The sequence below is a fragment of the Sorghum bicolor genome, chromosome 1 (assembly GCF_000003195.3).
Source record: "Sorghum bicolor cultivar BTx623 chromosome 1, Sorghum_bicolor_NCBIv3, whole genome shotgun sequence".
Taxonomy (NCBI): Eukaryota; Viridiplantae; Streptophyta; class Magnoliopsida; order Poales; family Poaceae; genus Sorghum; species Sorghum bicolor.
Genome location: NC_012870.2, coordinates 59,296,254 through 59,314,889, shown reverse-complemented (window position 1 = coordinate 59,314,889; position 18,636 = coordinate 59,296,254). Strand labels below are relative to the sequence as shown.

The following is an 18,636-nucleotide window of genomic DNA, read 5'->3' as shown; positions in this document are numbered from 1 at the left end:
AGCAGTAAAGGGGGTGGCTGCTGCTTTCTTGACCATGGTGGCATAGCAAGCGGATCCCATACCAACTTGAGAAGATTCCTGATTTTTTTTCTATGTTGCATTTGATTGTTCTATCTATTTTATCTTCCATAGTTCCTGCTTCAGATTAGTAAAGAAGTAATATCTTATCAATGGCTTTAGTATTTGCATGAGTTTGTTCATACAGTATGTTATTTCACTTGAATAACAGAACCAGTTTGATGTAAGAATAGATGGGGCTCATTAGCTTTTTTCAGTCTAATTCACCAGATTGTCAGATCAATTTATCAAGACTTGGAATGGTCTCAGTTTGAGTATTTGTGCAATACAATTATACAAATTGCTTATAGTAAAATATTCTATCCGGTGATTGCTAAGTTTTGACATGGTAAATGTGTTTCTGAATTACAAAAGTTGGTGCTAATTTAGTCTTCAATATTCAGGTCTTAATTTGTGGTTTTGGTTCAGTATTCAAGACTGAAAATTTCTTGGAACTTTGATGAACTTGGCAGATAGTCCTACCAGCGTGAGCACCAACCAAAAATGGAGAGAATATAATGTTACACACTAGAATGCCAACTTTATATGCACCCTTAATTCGTGATGAGAGAATAAATAAATTTTATCAGTATGTTCTCCTATCTGGAGCAGTTTTGTACAATGATCTAGACCATCTGAAACTTCTGAAGCAAGAGTATTTTAATTTCCCTTTAGCCTTATATATAATTTAGTGTTTGCTTGTCTTCTTGGCATTGCGTGATAGACTGAAGATAGGTGCCTGATTTTGTCAGACATTTTTTGTTTTATTATTCTTTTAATTGATCTCTACAATTTTGTTTTTCTTGCTTGTTTGTCCAGTAAGGCAGGTATACACTTACACTAATTACAATCAAGTATTTCATTTTTTATGGACTTGTTACCAAGGTTACAAGACAAATGATGGGTATTTGTAGATCAGTTGTGTACATAGCATTTGTTAAAACCAAATATATGTTCCAAACGAAGTACCGTAATTTTCATAGACTTTTTTTTGTTAGTGGGGTAGATTTGTTTTTTAGTTTTGTAAGTTTTTTCTAAATGTTACCGTAGCGTTAGCACGGACAATATACTATTAAATATAAATGTTACATGTGTTTTCTATAAATCTAGTTAAGGTTAAAAAAATTTAACTATCACGTATCTCATAAAAATCGTCTATTCTGGGATGGAGAGAAGTAAGCAGTAGTCGTAGACGACAGTGCAAGCGGTGGCGGCGAGGTGTCTCAGGCGGACACGGAAGATATTTGACACTGAGTGGCAACGGACCTCGGACACTAGAGCTTCTTCTGTAGGCGGGTAGCCCCCACACCGAGATATTTGACGTCACCTGGGGAGAGCATGCATGGTCTTCCTCTGCCACTACTTAAACCTCAGGCGAGCCACCCCTCTGCTTCGTCAAACTCGAAGCAGAGAGTTGCAGTGCCAGTGAGTAAGAGCAACAAGCTAGCTAGCTAGGCGAGATCGACCGGTCGATCAGCCACCATGACGCAGCTGGCGCCTCTTCCCAAGGTGGTGATGGGTTCGCTGGCATTCGGCGTCTTCTGGATGCTGGCGGTGTTTCCCTCGGTGCCGTTCCTGCCGATCGGGCGCACGGCGGGGGCGCTGCTGGGCGCCGTGCTCATGATCGTGTTCCACGTCATCAGCGCCGACGACGCGTACGCCTCCATCGACCTCCCGATCCTGGGCCTGCTCTTCGCCACCATGGTCGTCGGCGGCTACCTCAAGGGCGCCGGCATGTTCAAGCACCTGGGCAAGCTGCTGGCGTGGCGGAGCCAGGGCGGCCGCGACCTGCTGTGCCGCGTCTGCGTCGTCACCGCGCTCGCCAGCGCGCTCTTCACCAACGACACCTGCTGCGTCGTGCTCACCGAGTTCGTCCTGGAGCTCGCCGCCGAGCGCAACCTCCCCGCCAAGCCTTTCCTCCTGGCGCTCGCCACCAGCGCCAACATCGGGTCCAGCGCCACGCCCATCGGCAACCCGCAGAACCTGGTGATCGCCTTCAACAGCAAGATCACCTTCCTGCAGTTCTTCTTCGGCATCCTGCCGGCCATGCTCGCCGGGATGGCCGTCAACACGGTCATGCTGCTCTGCATGTACTGGAAGGACCTCGAGGGCGCCGACGACGCAGGGAAGGAGATGGAGGCCGTCGAGGAGGGGCGGTCTCCGGGCTCGGTGCTGTCGCTCAAGAATAGCCCCACCGCGACCGCCGCCGCCCACGGCGGTCGTCTGCGTCAGCGCCACGGCGGCCACGACGACGCGGATGACGACGACGATCCGGACTCGATGATGTCGGAGAACATCCCGACGAAGCACCGGTGGTTCATGCAGTGCTCGGAGCACCGGCGTAAGCTGTTCCTCAAGAGCTTCGCGTACGTCGTCACCGTTGGCATGCTCGTGGCCTACATGCTCGGCCTCAACATGTCGTGGACCGCCATTACCACCGCCATCGCGCTCGTCGTCGTCGACTTCCGCGACGCCGAGCCGTGCCTCGACAAGGTACGCGCTTGCTCACGTACGCGTGCAGGCAACGATCAGCTACTGGTTTGTGTATGTACGTGTGGTACGTGGTGGGCATGCACGCATGGATCTCATGTAGGGGGTGCACGTACGCACACACACTGTGCAGGTGTCCTACTCGCTGCTGGTCTTCTTCTCGGGGATGTTCGTGACGGTGAGCGGGTTCAACAAGACGGGGCTTCCGGGGGCCATCTGGAACTTCATGGCGCCCTACGCAAAGGTCAACCACGTCAGCGGCGTCACCGTGCTGTCCCTCATCATCCTGCTCCTCTCCAACCTCGCCTCCAACGTGCCAACTGGTAATAAGGGGCAGCAAATCGCGCGTATATTTTGGGACATGCGCATGCATGCTCTTTTTTAGAGGCAAACGTACATATACTTGTTTTTCACGTATTATTATTGAGAGTCATCATAAAGCATACTTTTTTTTCTCACGTATTGCAACAACTGACAAAGAACCAAAAGTTCAATAGCTAGCTAGCTAGCTAGTGCGCGTGCAGTGCACTATATAATGACCTAATAACTTTTATATATACATACATACTCTGATCCGTATATGACACACAGTACAAAGAAACTGAAAGCATACGTGGCAAGATGGCTAAGGTTCCTATAGCTAAGATATTTTGTGATTATTAAAGATTTCTTTTCTTTTAACAACTAACAAGGATTTATTCGTACGTGAAAGTAGTCAAACATCTACTCATCTAATTATTTTCAAGTGTGTCGGCGTGACCACCACCAGCTCGTTAAGCACTAACGTTACTTCCTTTGACACGATATATATTTGACAATTAGTACTATATATACTACATCATCGTTACGTTTTGACGTGTACGTGACAGTTTTTTTTAATAAAATGAAATAATTGTGTGGTGGTCACACATGCATGCATATATATGTTCCTCATCACACATATATATCTCATCTATCAGTGCTGCTAATGGGGGACGAGGTGGCGGCTTCTGCGGCGACCATCTCTGCGTCGGCGGTGACCCGGTCGTGGCTGCTCCTGGCGTGGGTGAGCACGGTGGCGGGCAACCTGTCGCTCCTGGGGTCGGCGGCGAACCTGATCGTGTGCGAGCAGGCGCTCCGCGCGCCGCGCAACGCCCACGACCTCAGCTTCTGGAGCCACGTCGTGTTCGGCGTCCCCTCCACGCTCGTCGTCACCGCCATCGGCATACCGCTCATCGGCAAGATCGCCTTCTAGCTAGCTCACTAGCTTAATTACAGTAACGTACTGCTACTGTACTACTGTGTACTGATGATGGTTACTAGTAGCTGCTAGCGTCGATATGTCGTCCATGGCCGAGGCTTCAGCAACGGCAAACGCCGTCGATCGTCGTGCCATGGCGAATGGTGTGGACGTGTGTGGTCGATGGGGCAAGCTAGGCAATCTAATTAAGCGCCCCTAGCTACAGAGCTACACACTGATATGCATGCATGCATGCCTCAACTAGTGTACGATCTGCATGTTTTTTTTTCCAAGTCTCAAGCCTCAGCGCTATATATTTGCTGTGTAGCTTTATTTGTCATGCTCGATCTTGGACGACGACTGCCGGCCGTAAGTCAATCGTTAACACGGCAGCGTTTGTCAGATGTTAAGAAAGGTGCAATGCGACAATTAAGCAGAGCATGCTGGGCGAAGACATTTGGCCTTTGTTAATTTGCAGCTTTGGATAAATTAATAAATAGAATCCAGTTGATGACATGTAGTGACCAATGCGTTCTAGTGGGTATGCGAGAATTAGTATTATATTAATGATTGTCTAGTCTAATATAAACTAAAGTCACTACAGGAGACAGCTGCTTTGCCGAGTGCCTGCGGCACTCGGCAAAGGCACTATTGCTCTCGGCAAAGGCTTTGCCGAGTGCCGCACTCGGCAAAGGCCCCTCGGCAAATTTTGAGTCGGCAAAGGGTTCTTTGCCGAGAGCCTTTTATCGGGCACTCGGCAAAGGCTTTGCCGAGTGTCTTCTTGGAGGCACTCGGCAAAGAAAAGTTACCGTTATGACGGGTTGTAAACTAACGGTTGCTTTGCCGAGTGTCTCCAAGAAAGGCACTCGGCAAATAATTTTTTTAAAAACAATCCCGAATTTCTTTGCCGAGTGTCTCCAGGTAGGACACTCGGCAAAGAAATTAATTTTTTTATTTAAAAAATTCTTTGCCGAGTGCCCTGCCAGGAGGCACTCGGCAAAGAAATTTAGGATTTTTTTAAAAAAATTCTTTGCCGAGTGTCTCGAGGCAGGACACTCGGCAAAGAAATTAATTTTTTTATTTAAAAAATTCTTTGCCCAGTGTCTCCAGGCGGGACACTCGGCAAAGAAATTAATTTTTTTATTTAAAAAATTCTTTGCCGAGTGTTCTGCGGGGGGGGCACTCGGCAAAGCTGGGAATCCTACTGGGTCCAATGGTCACTTTACCGAGTGTAATTTCCCCGGCACTCGGCAAAGTGACCAGAACCGACCTATTTATTTAATTTTCACATTTTCTCGTGATAAACAAAATATATCACATATATTTCACATTCTTCAAAGATATCTCATATTTGTCACATAAATCTCACATACATCACATAAATATCATGCACATCACATAAATGTCACACTTAAACAAATCCATAAGTACAAATCCACAAGTTCATTACAAGTCCATCTAAATAAATCCACAAGTCCATCACAAGTCCAAATAAGTAACACAAGTGCATCGTAAGAGAACTGCGACTGTGTTGTACCATGACACTGCGACTGTGGTGTACCAACCGAACAAACACATGCAAAGAGAACTACCCGGCTCCCTAAGGTCCCCACTGCGACTGTGGTGTACCGTGACCTGGAATATTCGAACCGGCGGATGGAGGCTGCACAAAAGATATATAGTATTATGGTTCGATCCTAAATCCATTTGGCTACATATAATATTATGGTTTAATCCTAAGCAATTAGCAACAAACTTAGACACTCATACTCATACTTATAGGAGTACCGCGTGCGGAAGGTGGAGGTGGAGGAATAGCGAATAGCGAAGGTGGCGTAGCTAAACCCGTATGTTGCCCAAGAGATTGCATGTACTGTAGAATCTCCGCCATCTGCTGTTGTTGTCGATGCTGCTCCTCCACACGCTGGACCTCCATAGCCTCTATCCTCTGTCGATCGGCCTCCCACTAGGCCTCTAAAGCCTGGACCTGGGCCTACAACATTACCATAATATTTGAATAATGAGAAGCGAAGATATGTAAATATCAAGAAACAACTAATAAAATAGAAATCACCTGAAGTGAAACAATCCGCTGCTGTGGAGTCTCTGGCCGTGGGCGTATGGGAATGCTTGTATCCATGCTCCGTGCTCGGAGCTAGGAGAGAGAGGGAGTAGAGGTCGCATCGATGACGCCATCGCCAAGATAGTACCGCCCATGCTTCTTTCCTCCTCCAATCCTCATGACAACCTCTGCATCTAAGTCCTGGGAGCTCGGGTTGTAGTCATTTCCATGGATAGACCTTGCTGCTGATGTGTACTCACTGATGCGGTCGTAGGCGGTCGGGTTTGTATATGCCTCAGGTGGGTCGTCCGGGTTGTAGGAGACATCGGACGTCGCCTTGCCCTTGTGAGCCATAGCATATGCCATGAACGTAATGCACTCCTGGCCCGCATGTGCCGCTGACTGCAAGGACCAACAAATTAGTAGAATTCAAGAAAAATTGAGCGTTAAAATAGAGAAATGATTTTGCGTACCCATGCTTGTCCGTATGCGGCGAGGCTGCGGCTGCCTTGATGGTGTGTTACACCTGGCATAAGCAATCGCCGCTCCCGAGCAGCGTTGTGCGCTTCAGCCCACTCAGGGCCGCACCACCTGTCCACCATCATCTTCCAACACTCGGGATACGCGGCGCACCACCAGGGACACATCTGCAGATCATCAAGTATTTGACATATGAGAGAAACAAATTAATACTAACAAATTGAAAAGTTCTTTATGTACCTGTATGTACTGCTCTCGGGTCAACGTCATGCTTCTTGCTTGTGGCTTCTTCACATCCTCACCAAGGATCGACCTGTGATAAGTGACGATGGCCTGGACGCGTGCCTCATAATGAATGTCCACAACAAGCTTCTTGCATGCTTTGGTAAGCACTGCCTCAACCCGAACCTCAAATCCCTCCTCGCATTTGAAATAAAGCTGCATACAAGCACAATGTGGACAATTCATTATTTAATGAATGTGATGTAGTACCAATGTGGTGCAATCAATTCTTACCCAAAAGTCTCGCTTGACCCGCATCGCTTTGTTGGTAGCCTCCACATCAGGAAAGGAGGCGTAGTGGTCAAAGGTATAGGCCGGCTCCTTCTTGCTGGCGTGCTGAACCAGGCCAGGGAAGTGGGTCTTACACAGAAGACCTAGGATGCCATTGACATGGCGTGCAAGACCACCACCTGACACAACAGTCCAGTTCCTGCATAAGTGATTAAGAACACATATTAGATTGTACTTACTCATAAGTCCAGTTCCTCTAGTATTGATGACAATATATAAAGTTACTTACTTTTGCCCTTCAGGACGAATCACCGGGCGTTGATGAACAGGCGGCGTAGGTGGGAGGCTAGCGGGACCTCGCAAGTAGAGACCCGACGAAGTACAAGAAGCAGAACCAGTGCCCCCGCAGTCCCCCTCCTCCTCCTCCTCCACCACCACCTCGTCCCCACACTCCACCTCCTCCTCCTGACGACCCTGCTCATTCTCAACCTCGTCTGTGTCCCTGTCCCCGTCCGCATCCCCGTAGGCAGCCACCTCCTCTTCGTCATCGTCCTCCACCGGCGTGGGAGGACGAGCCTGCTTCCTGCCCCTCCTCCTCCTCCTCGTGTCTGACGGCTCCTCTTCTGGACCTGGTGTAGGACGTGTCCTCTGGTAAAGCGAGAACACGTTCCTCTGACGGTTACCCACCATCTTTGTTCAACCACCTGCAATTGGAAAGAAAAAACAAGAGGTAATTAGAAATTAAAAATGATAAGCAAGAAGTAATTAAAAAATGCAAGATAAATAAAACATAATTAGAAAAGAACATTGTATTACATGTACTAGAAATAATCTTCATGATCAGGATTTGCTGGATCATAAGTCTCATCATCACTATCAACCATGTCGAAATAATCAACACTATCTGAAGGAGGAATGTTATCTACATTGTCATTGCCTAAACGTAATCGGTCAAGCATTTGTAAGTCCTTGACATTTTGGACATCATCTCCATCGTCCTCATCATCGACCCTATCGTTGTCTACAACCATTCCAATCACTTCGGTCAAGTCTATCTCGAACCTCCCTTGTAGCCCCTCTTCTTGATAGAACTCTCCATCATATGTGTTTGTGTTGAAGTTGTAATCTTCATCGTTTGGTACAGGTAGTCTACCGTGTGGCGATACCTTATGCACAACAACCCAACCGTTAAGATGCTCTTTGGTCTGGCATGCGTAAAAGGTATAATAAACCTGTGTTGCTTGTTGAGCCACAATATAGACATCATCTCCTGGATAGATAGTATCCTGTCTAATTTCGACTAGCCCAAGATTAGGGGTCCGTCTTTTTACTCCAGGATCAAACCAATGACATTTGAATATGACTGGACTAAGAGGTTTGCTACCGACGGCATTTGCAAATGAAAGTTCGTATATTCCTTCAATTCTTCCATAATAGTCGAGACCATCAGTGCCGGGGGTAAAGACTCCGCTATTTGTGGTTCCTCGATTGGGTCGACTCTGCTCGTGTGATGATGTGTGGAAGCGATATCCATTCACGTCATAACCAGTAAATGACTTGACCCTATAGGCATAGCCGTTCGCAACTTGTCTCAACTCACCACTGATAGACGCATCAGTTTGGGCCTACAAGGTCGAGCAGGATATATCATTATGATATTCGAACTTACAAGCATCTTGGAAAGTCAAACCAAGTATTAGCTAAATTGGAAAGTACCTTGTTTTTGAACCAGGAAATAAAATCAGGGCGCCCTGCTCCCGCACCCTTTGAAAGAAGGGTATCAGCTTCCTGCGGGGTAGGATCCCTTGAATGATTCCAGAAGTGATGAAGAAATTCCCTGTACCAACGTGAAACAAGGGGTTGGACGACGAATACAGACGACTTATTGAAACAAGTTCGTTGAAAACTTACCCAATGTATGGCGCCACCTCGTCAAGGTTGTTCAACACATATAGCATGATACAACGCCATTCTCCATGTGTCAAGGTCTTAGTGGTCCATGCACTTGCGCTTCCGAGTTGACCTTGGAAAAGGCTGAGGTTCGATTCATTTTCGCTAGCATTGTAACGAGGAGGCAGATTATGCACGCTAGGAAGGTTCTCAGTGTAGTATTTTTCTGTGAAGTTTGACACCTCCTCCAGAATATATGCCTCTACAATGGAAGCCTCAATTTTTGCTTTATTTCTACATTTTTTTCGAAGAGTCTTTAGACATCTCTCGATTGGATAGCACCAACGGGCCTGCACGCCCCCCCCATCCGTGCCTCATACGGGAGGTGCAATATGAGATGTTGCATTGGATTGAAGAAGGTGGGTGGAAATATCTTCTCCAACTTACAGAGCAACACAGGCGCCACTTTTTCCAAGTCATCAATCACGGTCCGAGATAACTCCTTGGCACAAAGCTGGCGGAAGAAGTAGCTCAACTCTGCCAGCACTAGCCACACATGCTCAGGGACATAGCCTCGAACCATCACCGGAAGAAGCCGCTCAATCCATATGTGGTAGTCATGACTCTTCATCCCGTTCACTAGCAGAGTAGATAAGTTCACTCCCCTCCTCAGATTTGACACAATTCTCGATATATTTCATATATATATTTAATTTATCTCGATTAAATGTATTTCTTCTAAAAATATAATATTAAACTATAGGTGCATCCAATCATAGAATACGATGATTGTAAAAATGATATTCACAATACTTATTATAGTTTAAGACTATTTCTTAAAGCACGTCCAAAATTTCAAACGTCTTATACATAAAATATGGCGATAAAGTTGCGAGAGAAATGATTTTAATTATATAAATTACAAATAACCTCCGAAAATCTTAAAACCTGGCGACACGTCTTAACATCACATGAGGACATTATGATAAAAATTTGAGAACATTTCGCGGAAGTTGTCATGTACGACAGTTAATGTGATCACATGTGAGAGGTATGGGTTTATAACTAACGTACGTGATAACTTTTGTGAAACGTTCTCTAATTTTTATCATAGCATCTACATGTGATGTAAAGACATATCGTCAAGTTTTAAGATTTTTGGACTTCATTTGCAATTTATAAAATTAAAATGCATTTCTCCCGCAACTTTGTCGCCATATTTCGTGTATAAGACGTTCGAAATTCCGGGTGTGCTCTTGAAAATATTCTCAAACTATAGTAAGTATTGTGAATATCATTTTTCCAACCAACTAATTCTATGATTGGATGCACCTGTAGTTCAATATTGTATTTTCGGAAGAAATACGTTTAAGCAAAATAAATTAAATATATATATGAAATATATCGAGAATTGTGCCAAATTTCAACTTAGGCTTCAAAATAAAGTGTAAAGTTAGTAGAAAAAATTTGGAGACAAAAAACCAAAAAAAAAATCTTTGCCGAGTGCCAAAATCTTGGCACTCGGCAAAGACCATCTGTGCCGAGTGTCCAACTTCTGGCGCTCGGCAAAGGCTAACGGTGTGCACGACCGTCAGCCTTTGCCGAGTGTCATGCTTTGCCGAGAGTCCGACACTCGGCAAAGACCATCTGTGCCGAGTGCCGTGCTGTGCCGAGTGTCTGGCACTCGGCAAAGAGCTCTTTGTCGAGAGCCGTGCTTTGCCGAGTGCGGCACTCGGCAAAGAAGCTCTTTGCCGAGTGCCCGACTTTTGGCACTCGGCAAAGCATTTAACACTCGGCAAAGCTCGGCTTTCCTGTAGTGAGTCCATCAGTGGCATTAGTGTCTTTGCTCTCTGATTCCTGCTAGTATATATTTCCTCCATCCCAAATTGTAAGTCATTCCGAGAATCTTGGAGAGTCAAACTTTTCTAAGTTTGACCAAATTTATATTATAAAATAATAATTATTATGGTACTAAGTATCATTAGATTCTTTCTTAATTATATTTTATAGTATACTCACTTTACGTTATAAATCTTAGTATTTTTCTCTATAATTTTGGTTAAACATGAAAATACTTTGACTCTCTAAGATTCTTGGAATGACTTACAATTTGGGATGGAGGGAGTATATAATAACACTGGATATGGCTAAGGTCAGTATCCAAGATGGTAAATCCTGCTTGCTCTGGCATGACTCATGGAATGATGTCCCCTGCAGTGAGGGATTTCCAGAGCTTTTTTCTTTTGTGCACAATCAGAATTCCTCCTATTGGGCAGCCAACACTCAAGATTTTTATGATCTGTTTCACTTACCACTCTCACCAGAGGCTTTTGCACAATACCAAATCCTACAGGCTGAGGTACAGAATGTGACCCTCAATAATAATCCTGATCAGTGGTCGTATCTATGGGGCTCTGTTCTTTTCTCTTCAAGCAGGAGTTACAAACACCTGATTGGTCATCATCAGATTCATGTGGCTTTCAAATGGTTATGGAAATCTTGCTGTCAAAACAAGAGAAAATTTTTCTTCTCGTTAGTTCTCCAAGACCGTTTAAATACCAGAGCCCTACTCAAGCGTAAACATATGTCCCTTCCAGATTACCACTGTGTTATGCAATTCAGGAATAGATGACATTTTTCATCTGCTCTTCCATTGCCCTTTCTCTTTGGCTTGCTGGTCCAGTTTGCAACTAATTATCCCCAATTCTCAAGATGTCGGCTTTATTATGGAAAGCATAAAAAGACAGCTACATCTGCCCTTCTTCATGGAAGTTTTGATAACAATGTGCTGGTCCATCTGGTCAATGCGAAATGATGTGATTTTCAGGAATATACCTCATTCAGTCAACAGGTGTAAACAAGTCTTCAAGAAAGAATTTGCTCTGGTTATTCTAAGAGCAAAGGCGAAATACCAACCTCGCATAGATTTATGGATTCAGTCATTTGTATAGGCATAAGCATGACCTTTTGGATTTTTTTCCTAACTTTTTTTGTTTCCTGATTGTAATTGGCGGTTTAGCCTTTTCCTCATATTCAATAAAATTCCAGTAGGGGCTTTAAAACCCCTCCTGTTTCATAAAAAAAAGTTATATGTATGTCATCCCACTTTAATAAGGAAGAAAATGCTTGTTTTGTCCTTTGGGAGGAAAATATTGCATTAGTAGAGATAGTTAAAATCACGATTAGTCTGCATCCACCAGGGAGGTGAAGGAAGTTGTGTGAAGCATTTGAGAAGAGAGCAAAAATGGTGTAGCCTATATTAAACTCGCCCAACTTGCAAAGCGAACTATTCATGCTGTGGCGGCGTGGCATGGTCGTTCTCAGTGTGCAGAGCATTTAGTTGCTCCGGAATGTGATAATTTTTCTGAGGAATGAATAAAGCTGTCTTTTTCTTGAAAAAAATTAAAATCACTATCATCACACCAACGTCACAACTGCTAACCTCCTCCTGCAGGGACACTAGCATAAAAAAGGCAGATCGGCTTTCTGCTTCTTTAATTCTAACAAGCATTCACTCCTCATGTATATCTTCTCTCTAATCTATATGGGTATGTTTAGTTTGGTGGTTAACCTTAGTCTTGGCTCCCTAGAGCCAATTTTGACATGTTTAATTGCCTAGAAGTGGGTTAGGACCTAGCTAGGAGTGGCCATCCGTACTCCTTTAGCCTGACCCAGGCCCAAGCTAGCCCCTCTGCTCGTTCCCCTCACCTCCCCCTGTTGTTCTCCTCACCTATGCTGTCGTGCGCTCTTCATCTCCCTCTTCCTTCGCGCGACCGACCGGACTGCCTGCTAGCTGACGGTGATGGCCAGCACCGGCGTCAATGTGCTCGCTCGTGCTGGCGGCCACAGGGTTAGGAACCTGACCGCCGCACCCGCTGCCACCCTAGAATGCCAAATGTGCAGGCACCGGTGGCAGAAACACCTCAGGGGGGGGGCTAAAAATAATGTAAGGTATTTTTAGAGCGCACCAAGTAGGACTAAATCTATATTTTGATCGGTTATCTTGGGCTGGACAAAGAAACTATTAAAGAGATTTCTGGGCCGCGCCCCGGGCAGTCCGGGGCCTGGATCCGCCCCTGGACACCGGTGCCTGGAGCATGAGTACTCGTTGGTATCTCATTGGTATCTATGGTAGTGCGTGGAAACCTATGATGCATGCATTTGTACTCAATGGTATCTATGTTAATTATACACTTAAGGTTAACATATTGTGTATATATGGTAGTGGAAAGCTAGGATGCATGCATGAGTACTCATTGGTATCTCGAGGGTACAAAAACACCTCTGCAAACCTTAAAAAAAGAAGGAAAGAAGGCCCGCACATTTCTGATAGTATCGTGAAAAGGTATCCTGTCATATACTATGTTATGTAGTTTAGCTTTACCCAGAGTTGTTAAGTGAGTTATTATAATAAATTGGTCTGACTCCTCTTCAATGATCATGAAGCCTACTCTTTTCATTATTAAAAAGCAAATATGAGCTGTTCTATGTGTCCGAAGGAATAAGGTTCCAAATAATCAAATCAATTATCTTGATGATGTTATTAGTGCCAACAAACTCCAATGAATTCTCTAAGTCCTAAGGGTGTGTTTGATATAATTGCTAGTCATCTAAACTTTAGTCCTAATTCATCCAAAAATGTGAACTAATACATAGACTATACTTTAGTTTAACTTCAACTAATTTTAACTGCCTTTATCCTAAAATATAATGGATCCAAGTTTGTCCTAAGTCAAACTGTGATGCTTTGGCTAAAATTATAGAAAAAAAAAGTAGTTCCAAACTTCCAATATCAAAATAGCATACTAAATATGTTATTTTCATTACTTACATATTTGATGCGATAAAAGTTAATACTCTTCTCTATAAAATCTAGTCAAATTGACTTTGTATAATTTGACTTAAGACAAACTTGTATCCCTTGTATCTTAAGACTAAGGAAGTAATTAACTAATTGGCAAATATGAGCTAAACAGGACTAAATGCTAACATGCAATGTGAAAAGACATAAATGCCCTTCCACCTACCCCTTTCTCTCCTCTCTCTCCCTTGTGCAAAGGGTAGTGTAGTCTATCCAAGCATGGCTTAACTAAAGTATAGTTAGTATGTACCACCCAACTAAACCTTATAGGCCAAATTTTAGTCCGCCACTAAAGTTTAGTTCTAGGTGATCCAAACAATCATAAGGTTGTGTCTGGTTGAGCTTCTAAAAAGTGCCTCTAGTGCCAAAAAGTATAAAGCCAACCAAAAAGGTCAAACCTGAAGCTATTTTTTTCAGAAGCTGCTGCTTTTGTAAAGTGAAAGCACCTTAGAACCTATTTTGCCTTTTGGCTTTCTGCTTTTCGAAATGGTGGAAATAGAGAGCTTTCTCAAGGGAGATGGAGAGGTTGGTTTTATACTTGTTTTTGCCAAACAAGTTATAATTTTCTACACCACATAGCTCACAAATAGCTTAGCTTACGACTCACAAAGAGCTTTTCCTAGCTCATAACTAAATTAAATATACCCTAAGTTAGGTTTTTGGGGTCAAGGATGGATTTGGCCCGAGCTGTTTAGTAGATTCCCATGTGTTACACACCTATTCACCACTTTGTTCTCAACTATTCCATTTCTAGTAGAGGCCTTTAGGTCAAAGCCGTAGCATGCACCCTGTAGTCTTGAAGCAGGGTAAAACAACTTTAGCTAGGAGCCACCTAGCTCCCTCGAAAACAATTTGTGGCCTCTATGGTGGTGGCGCTTGTATGGCGGAGAAAGACAGATAGGTGGTGGTAGCTAACATCTTGGTTGGAGTGGCTAGTGGAGGTAACGGGCGAGGGTACAGTGACATGGAACCAGCAAGCAAAGCCACCGTAGGTGGAGGAGATGTATGTGGGTTAAGGACGTACTGCCGGAGATGAAGAGGAAACCATGGGGAAGATGACAAAGGCCATGAAGAAAAAGTAGCAAACAACCCTTTCGCGCGCTCATAAGAATCTAGGCCCCAGAAGTTAAGGATAATTTTTAGTGGTTAATGACAACCATGCTTATCATTTGTTTTTTTAAGGAACATCTTCAAAGTTATATCACAATACGCAAGAGAAATGTGATGCCCAATTTTGAATACACGGCGATCAAGGACTGGGATTGATGGCTAATGACCTTTCTAGAGCCAAGTATCACAAAGGAGATAAAGGATACTTAGGTAGACAGGTTTTACTAATTTTTAGTTTTTTATTCAGAGGGGATAGAACGAAAGCTAGTAGTTTGAACTTTGAGTTCTTTGAGCTTAGAGATGCACACTTGCTAAAGAAATAGTCTAGAAGCTAGTTCACGCAGAAAGGAAACAAGTTTGACTTAAATCTGAGTATGGACGAAGAAATTGGAGTCAAAACAAGAAAATTGCATAGGGTGGACTGTTTGCATGTCTAGAATATGAACAGGCAGGACAAATGGAGCTGCTTCTGACAGAGCCCTTGTACTATATATTCCTATTCCTAAGTATTAGCAGGATGGTCTGGGGGTAGGATCGGAAGTGATGCCGAACAATTGGAATCCTATTTTGACCAAGTAATCAGCAAGCGACACTATGCAATTCAACTAGTCGGACAGCCTGGCGATGGCAAAGCTGTGTGCGCCAGACAATCATCGGACGCTCGGTTAAAGGTTATAAGTTTTCAGTTTTGCAGTATAATGTTACGTATGATCCGACACTATGTCTTGGTAAGCACCGAACAAATAATGATTTTAGCTAGCAGTTGGCACAACACTATGCATATGGTTTCCTGTAGGAATCCAAAATTTATATGGAATATGAATTCGTGCACCCCGTAGGAATCCAAGGAATCTCATATAGGCAGCAATCCTTCGTTCCAAAAGGGCATACATTTTCCTAGAGGATTGGAATCCTCCAAAAGTTCATATGATTTTCCATTTGTTCCCAAGGGAGCCTAACCATTAGCACAACAATCTGTGCATCGTCTTTAATTCAGACAAGCACTTGATCAAGAAGACACAATCGTTTTCAAGCTGAATTGCCATAGCTTCTTGGCCAACTCAGCATCTGAAGCTTGTGAGCTCGGGATGGCTATATCACAATTGGTGAAGTACTTTCCACTTATCCCCTTCACTTGAGGATGCATTGCAACATAGCATGTCGTTGCAGCACCCTTCAAAAATGATAAAACAAAGTTGATTATGATCAGTGCATATTCCGCCAACGCGCCAGCAGTAAAATAAGAGGTGAAAGCCTACCTGCTCCACTGTTCTACATATGATTCTTCCAATGGAGTTCAATAGAGCTGCAAGGGTAGGGGGAACAGTTACTAATGATATTTTAACTTGAGCTCCATGTAATTGTTTTTCAGAAGCTAGAAACCCTTTCCCACTCTGCTACTCATATGATAAATAAAATTGATTGCAAGACTTGAGAAAATACCAGAGACGATAGTCCTGTTCCTAAAAAGGTTAGTCGTGATGACACCAGGATGAACTGCATTGGCTGAAATATTCACACCTTCCTCCTGTTCAGGGTAAGATAACTTCTTCGTTTATTGTCCAGTTCATATATTCATATATAACAACATCCATTCAGTAACAAAAAGCAGAGATACCTTGAGTATTCGGGACAGTTCATTAGAATGAAGAATATTGGCAAGCTTGGATTGACCATAAGCAACAAAGTCATTCAAACTGTGTATGGTCAAAAACAACAAACTTTTGGTATCATTTACGAGAAGAATAACCATTATTTTTTCAAGAGAGTTCAGATTAATCTCGGAATGGATTACCCTGAAGGATCATGAATTTTGTCGAAGCATATCCCTTCACGATAGGTTATGGAATGCCCTGAAGATGTCAGATTGACAATCCGTCCCTCGATACAGCTATCCCTACATGTCTTCTTCATGTTCTCCAATAACAGGTTTGTTAGAAGGAAATGGCCTGCCATATATCAAGTTAAACGCTACTGCATTCTCAGGAATCATCCTCATAGGTCATAATTCAGAGGAACAAGGGATACTCTTCTACAGAGTACAGAGAACAGACTATACAGGTAAACAAGAGATGCCGCACAAACAAAGTTCGAATTCTATTATTCCAACAGTGTGCCCAACAAATGTCAAATGCTGCAGCCCACAGTGGCGATAAGAGGACACACCAATGTGATTTGTCGCGAAATGCAGTTCCAGACCGTCGCAGGAACGTGTGCAGTTCCTTGTCATCACTCCAGCGTTGTTGCTGTCATCGAAAAGAACACCAAGTCAACCAACCAAACGCATTACACATCCTAGTATACCACTATGATTTCAGGCATACTTTTGACAGCTTGTGATAGCACTGTCATGGAGTAGAAGGACTCGTTGGTGCTTACATGAGAATGTTGAGGGGCAAGTTCAGAGAGTCGAAATGGGAGGCGAATCTCCTTACGGAAGCTATGGAGCTGAGGTCCAGCTCCAGGACGTCAATCCTTGCGCCGGGGATCTTGGCCACGATGGCCTCCCTGGCCTCGAGCCCGGCGGAGACGTTGCGGACGGCCATGACGACGTGCACGCCGCGCAACGCCAGAACACGCGCCGTCTCCAGCCCGATGCCGCTCGACGCACCTGCGCAGGTAGCCTCCGCTCAGCATCGGCAATTCCTTCGCCGCAAGTGCAATCTCAGAGTCCGATCGACTAGCTAGACCGGGGCAGGGCTGGCCGGACGGATTAGGTGGCCGCCATTTGTACTCCAGTCAAGCCCATAGTGGCCGTCATTCCCGTTGAATAACCTGCTGGAAGCTGAGACTAGCATAGAAGCGTGTTTTTCAGGTACCTGTGATGACGGCGACCAGACCATGGCCGTCGATGCCGGCGGTGACCTCCTCAGCCGTGGAGGCGCCGGAGAAGCCCGAGGGCCCTTTGCGGGAGAACCACCCCATCGATCAGGCAGCAGATCCGGACGGCTCTGTGCCTCTGTGTCTGTGGTGTGGCGTAATAGTGCCAATACGTAAAATAAAATAGGGGTATAAACAAAGAGCAAGCGACAGAAACCGATGAGCACATAAGTACAGTATTATTATAGTATATCTGTAATTACTTATAGCAGGTATAATAGCGTGTTTGAGTCGACGAGATGAGCTCAACGTCACCAAAGAAATTGCCACGATAGGAGAGAGATTGTTGAATGGGCGCTTAGCTTCTCGGTAGCTAAAACCCAAAGTACCACACAAAAAAAGCTGCCTTGTAGCCGGATGCTAGCTGGGAGTCGTTTCGTTCTCATGTGCTGGACCCCAACTGCAAAACATCAGTTGCTTGTATATTTCATATAACCTACTATAAATAGACTATGGTCTTGTTTAGTTCACCTCAAAAACTAAAATTTTTTTAAAATTTTCTGTCATATTAAATCTTGTGGCACACGCATGAAACATTAAATATAATAAAAAATAAAATTAATTATACAGTTTGTCTCGTGAAGTAAATCTTTTGAGTCTAGTTAGTTCATAATTAGATAATAATTGTCAAATAAAAACGAAAGTGCCTATATTATGATATTGACGCTTTGTGGCTTATGTACGGAGAGATACAAATCAGAATTATTAACCAATACTGTACTGGACGATATTATGATATGATGATTTAATCAAAAATTGCGTGTGGTATGGTAGCACCGTGACAAATTTAACCTCCTCCATCAAATTACTCGATACATCAGTTCCTATCATCAAGAAAGTTTGTGTATTAGAATGGCTATCATTTTGCATAATGAAATTAAATATTATATAAAATTTTAGCAAAAAACGGTTATTTTCTATTTTGGATTTTAGCCCCAAAAGGGAGAAAAACCCCAAAAGAGCCTCAAGAGGCCCTCATGAGGTAATAAATTTTACATTTTAGATGGAATTAATATAACTCTGAAAATTTTGACATTTGACATTCCACATTCTAAGTGCATCTCCAAGAGGCTA

At 43.9% G+C, this 18,636-nt stretch overlaps 2 protein-coding genes across 2 annotated transcripts; one reads left to right on the top strand and one right to left on the bottom strand.

Annotated features, from left to right (window-relative positions):
• On the top strand, positions 1,451–4,231 carry LOC8062841 (putative transporter arsB). The gene is made up of 3 exons (XM_002467498.2): positions 1,451–2,550; positions 2,681–2,870; positions 3,507–4,231. The coding sequence occupies exons 1-3, from the start codon at positions 1,540–1,542 to the stop codon at positions 3,779–3,781; spliced, it is 1,476 nt and encodes a 491-aa protein (XP_002467543.1). The 5' UTR covers positions 1,451–1,539; the 3' UTR covers positions 3,782–4,231.
• Positions 15,464–17,673, bottom strand: LOC8058770 (short-chain dehydrogenase TIC 32, chloroplastic). The gene is made up of 8 exons (XM_002464946.2): positions 17,502–17,673; positions 17,062–17,293; positions 16,849–16,928; positions 16,478–16,631; positions 16,301–16,379; positions 16,126–16,210; positions 15,942–15,988; positions 15,464–15,856 (listed from the first exon to the last, which is right to left on the bottom strand). Exons 1-8 carry the CDS (start codon positions 17,605–17,607, stop codon positions 15,692–15,694), a joined length of 948 nt encoding a protein of 315 aa, XP_002464991.1. The 5' UTR covers positions 17,608–17,673; the 3' UTR covers positions 15,464–15,691.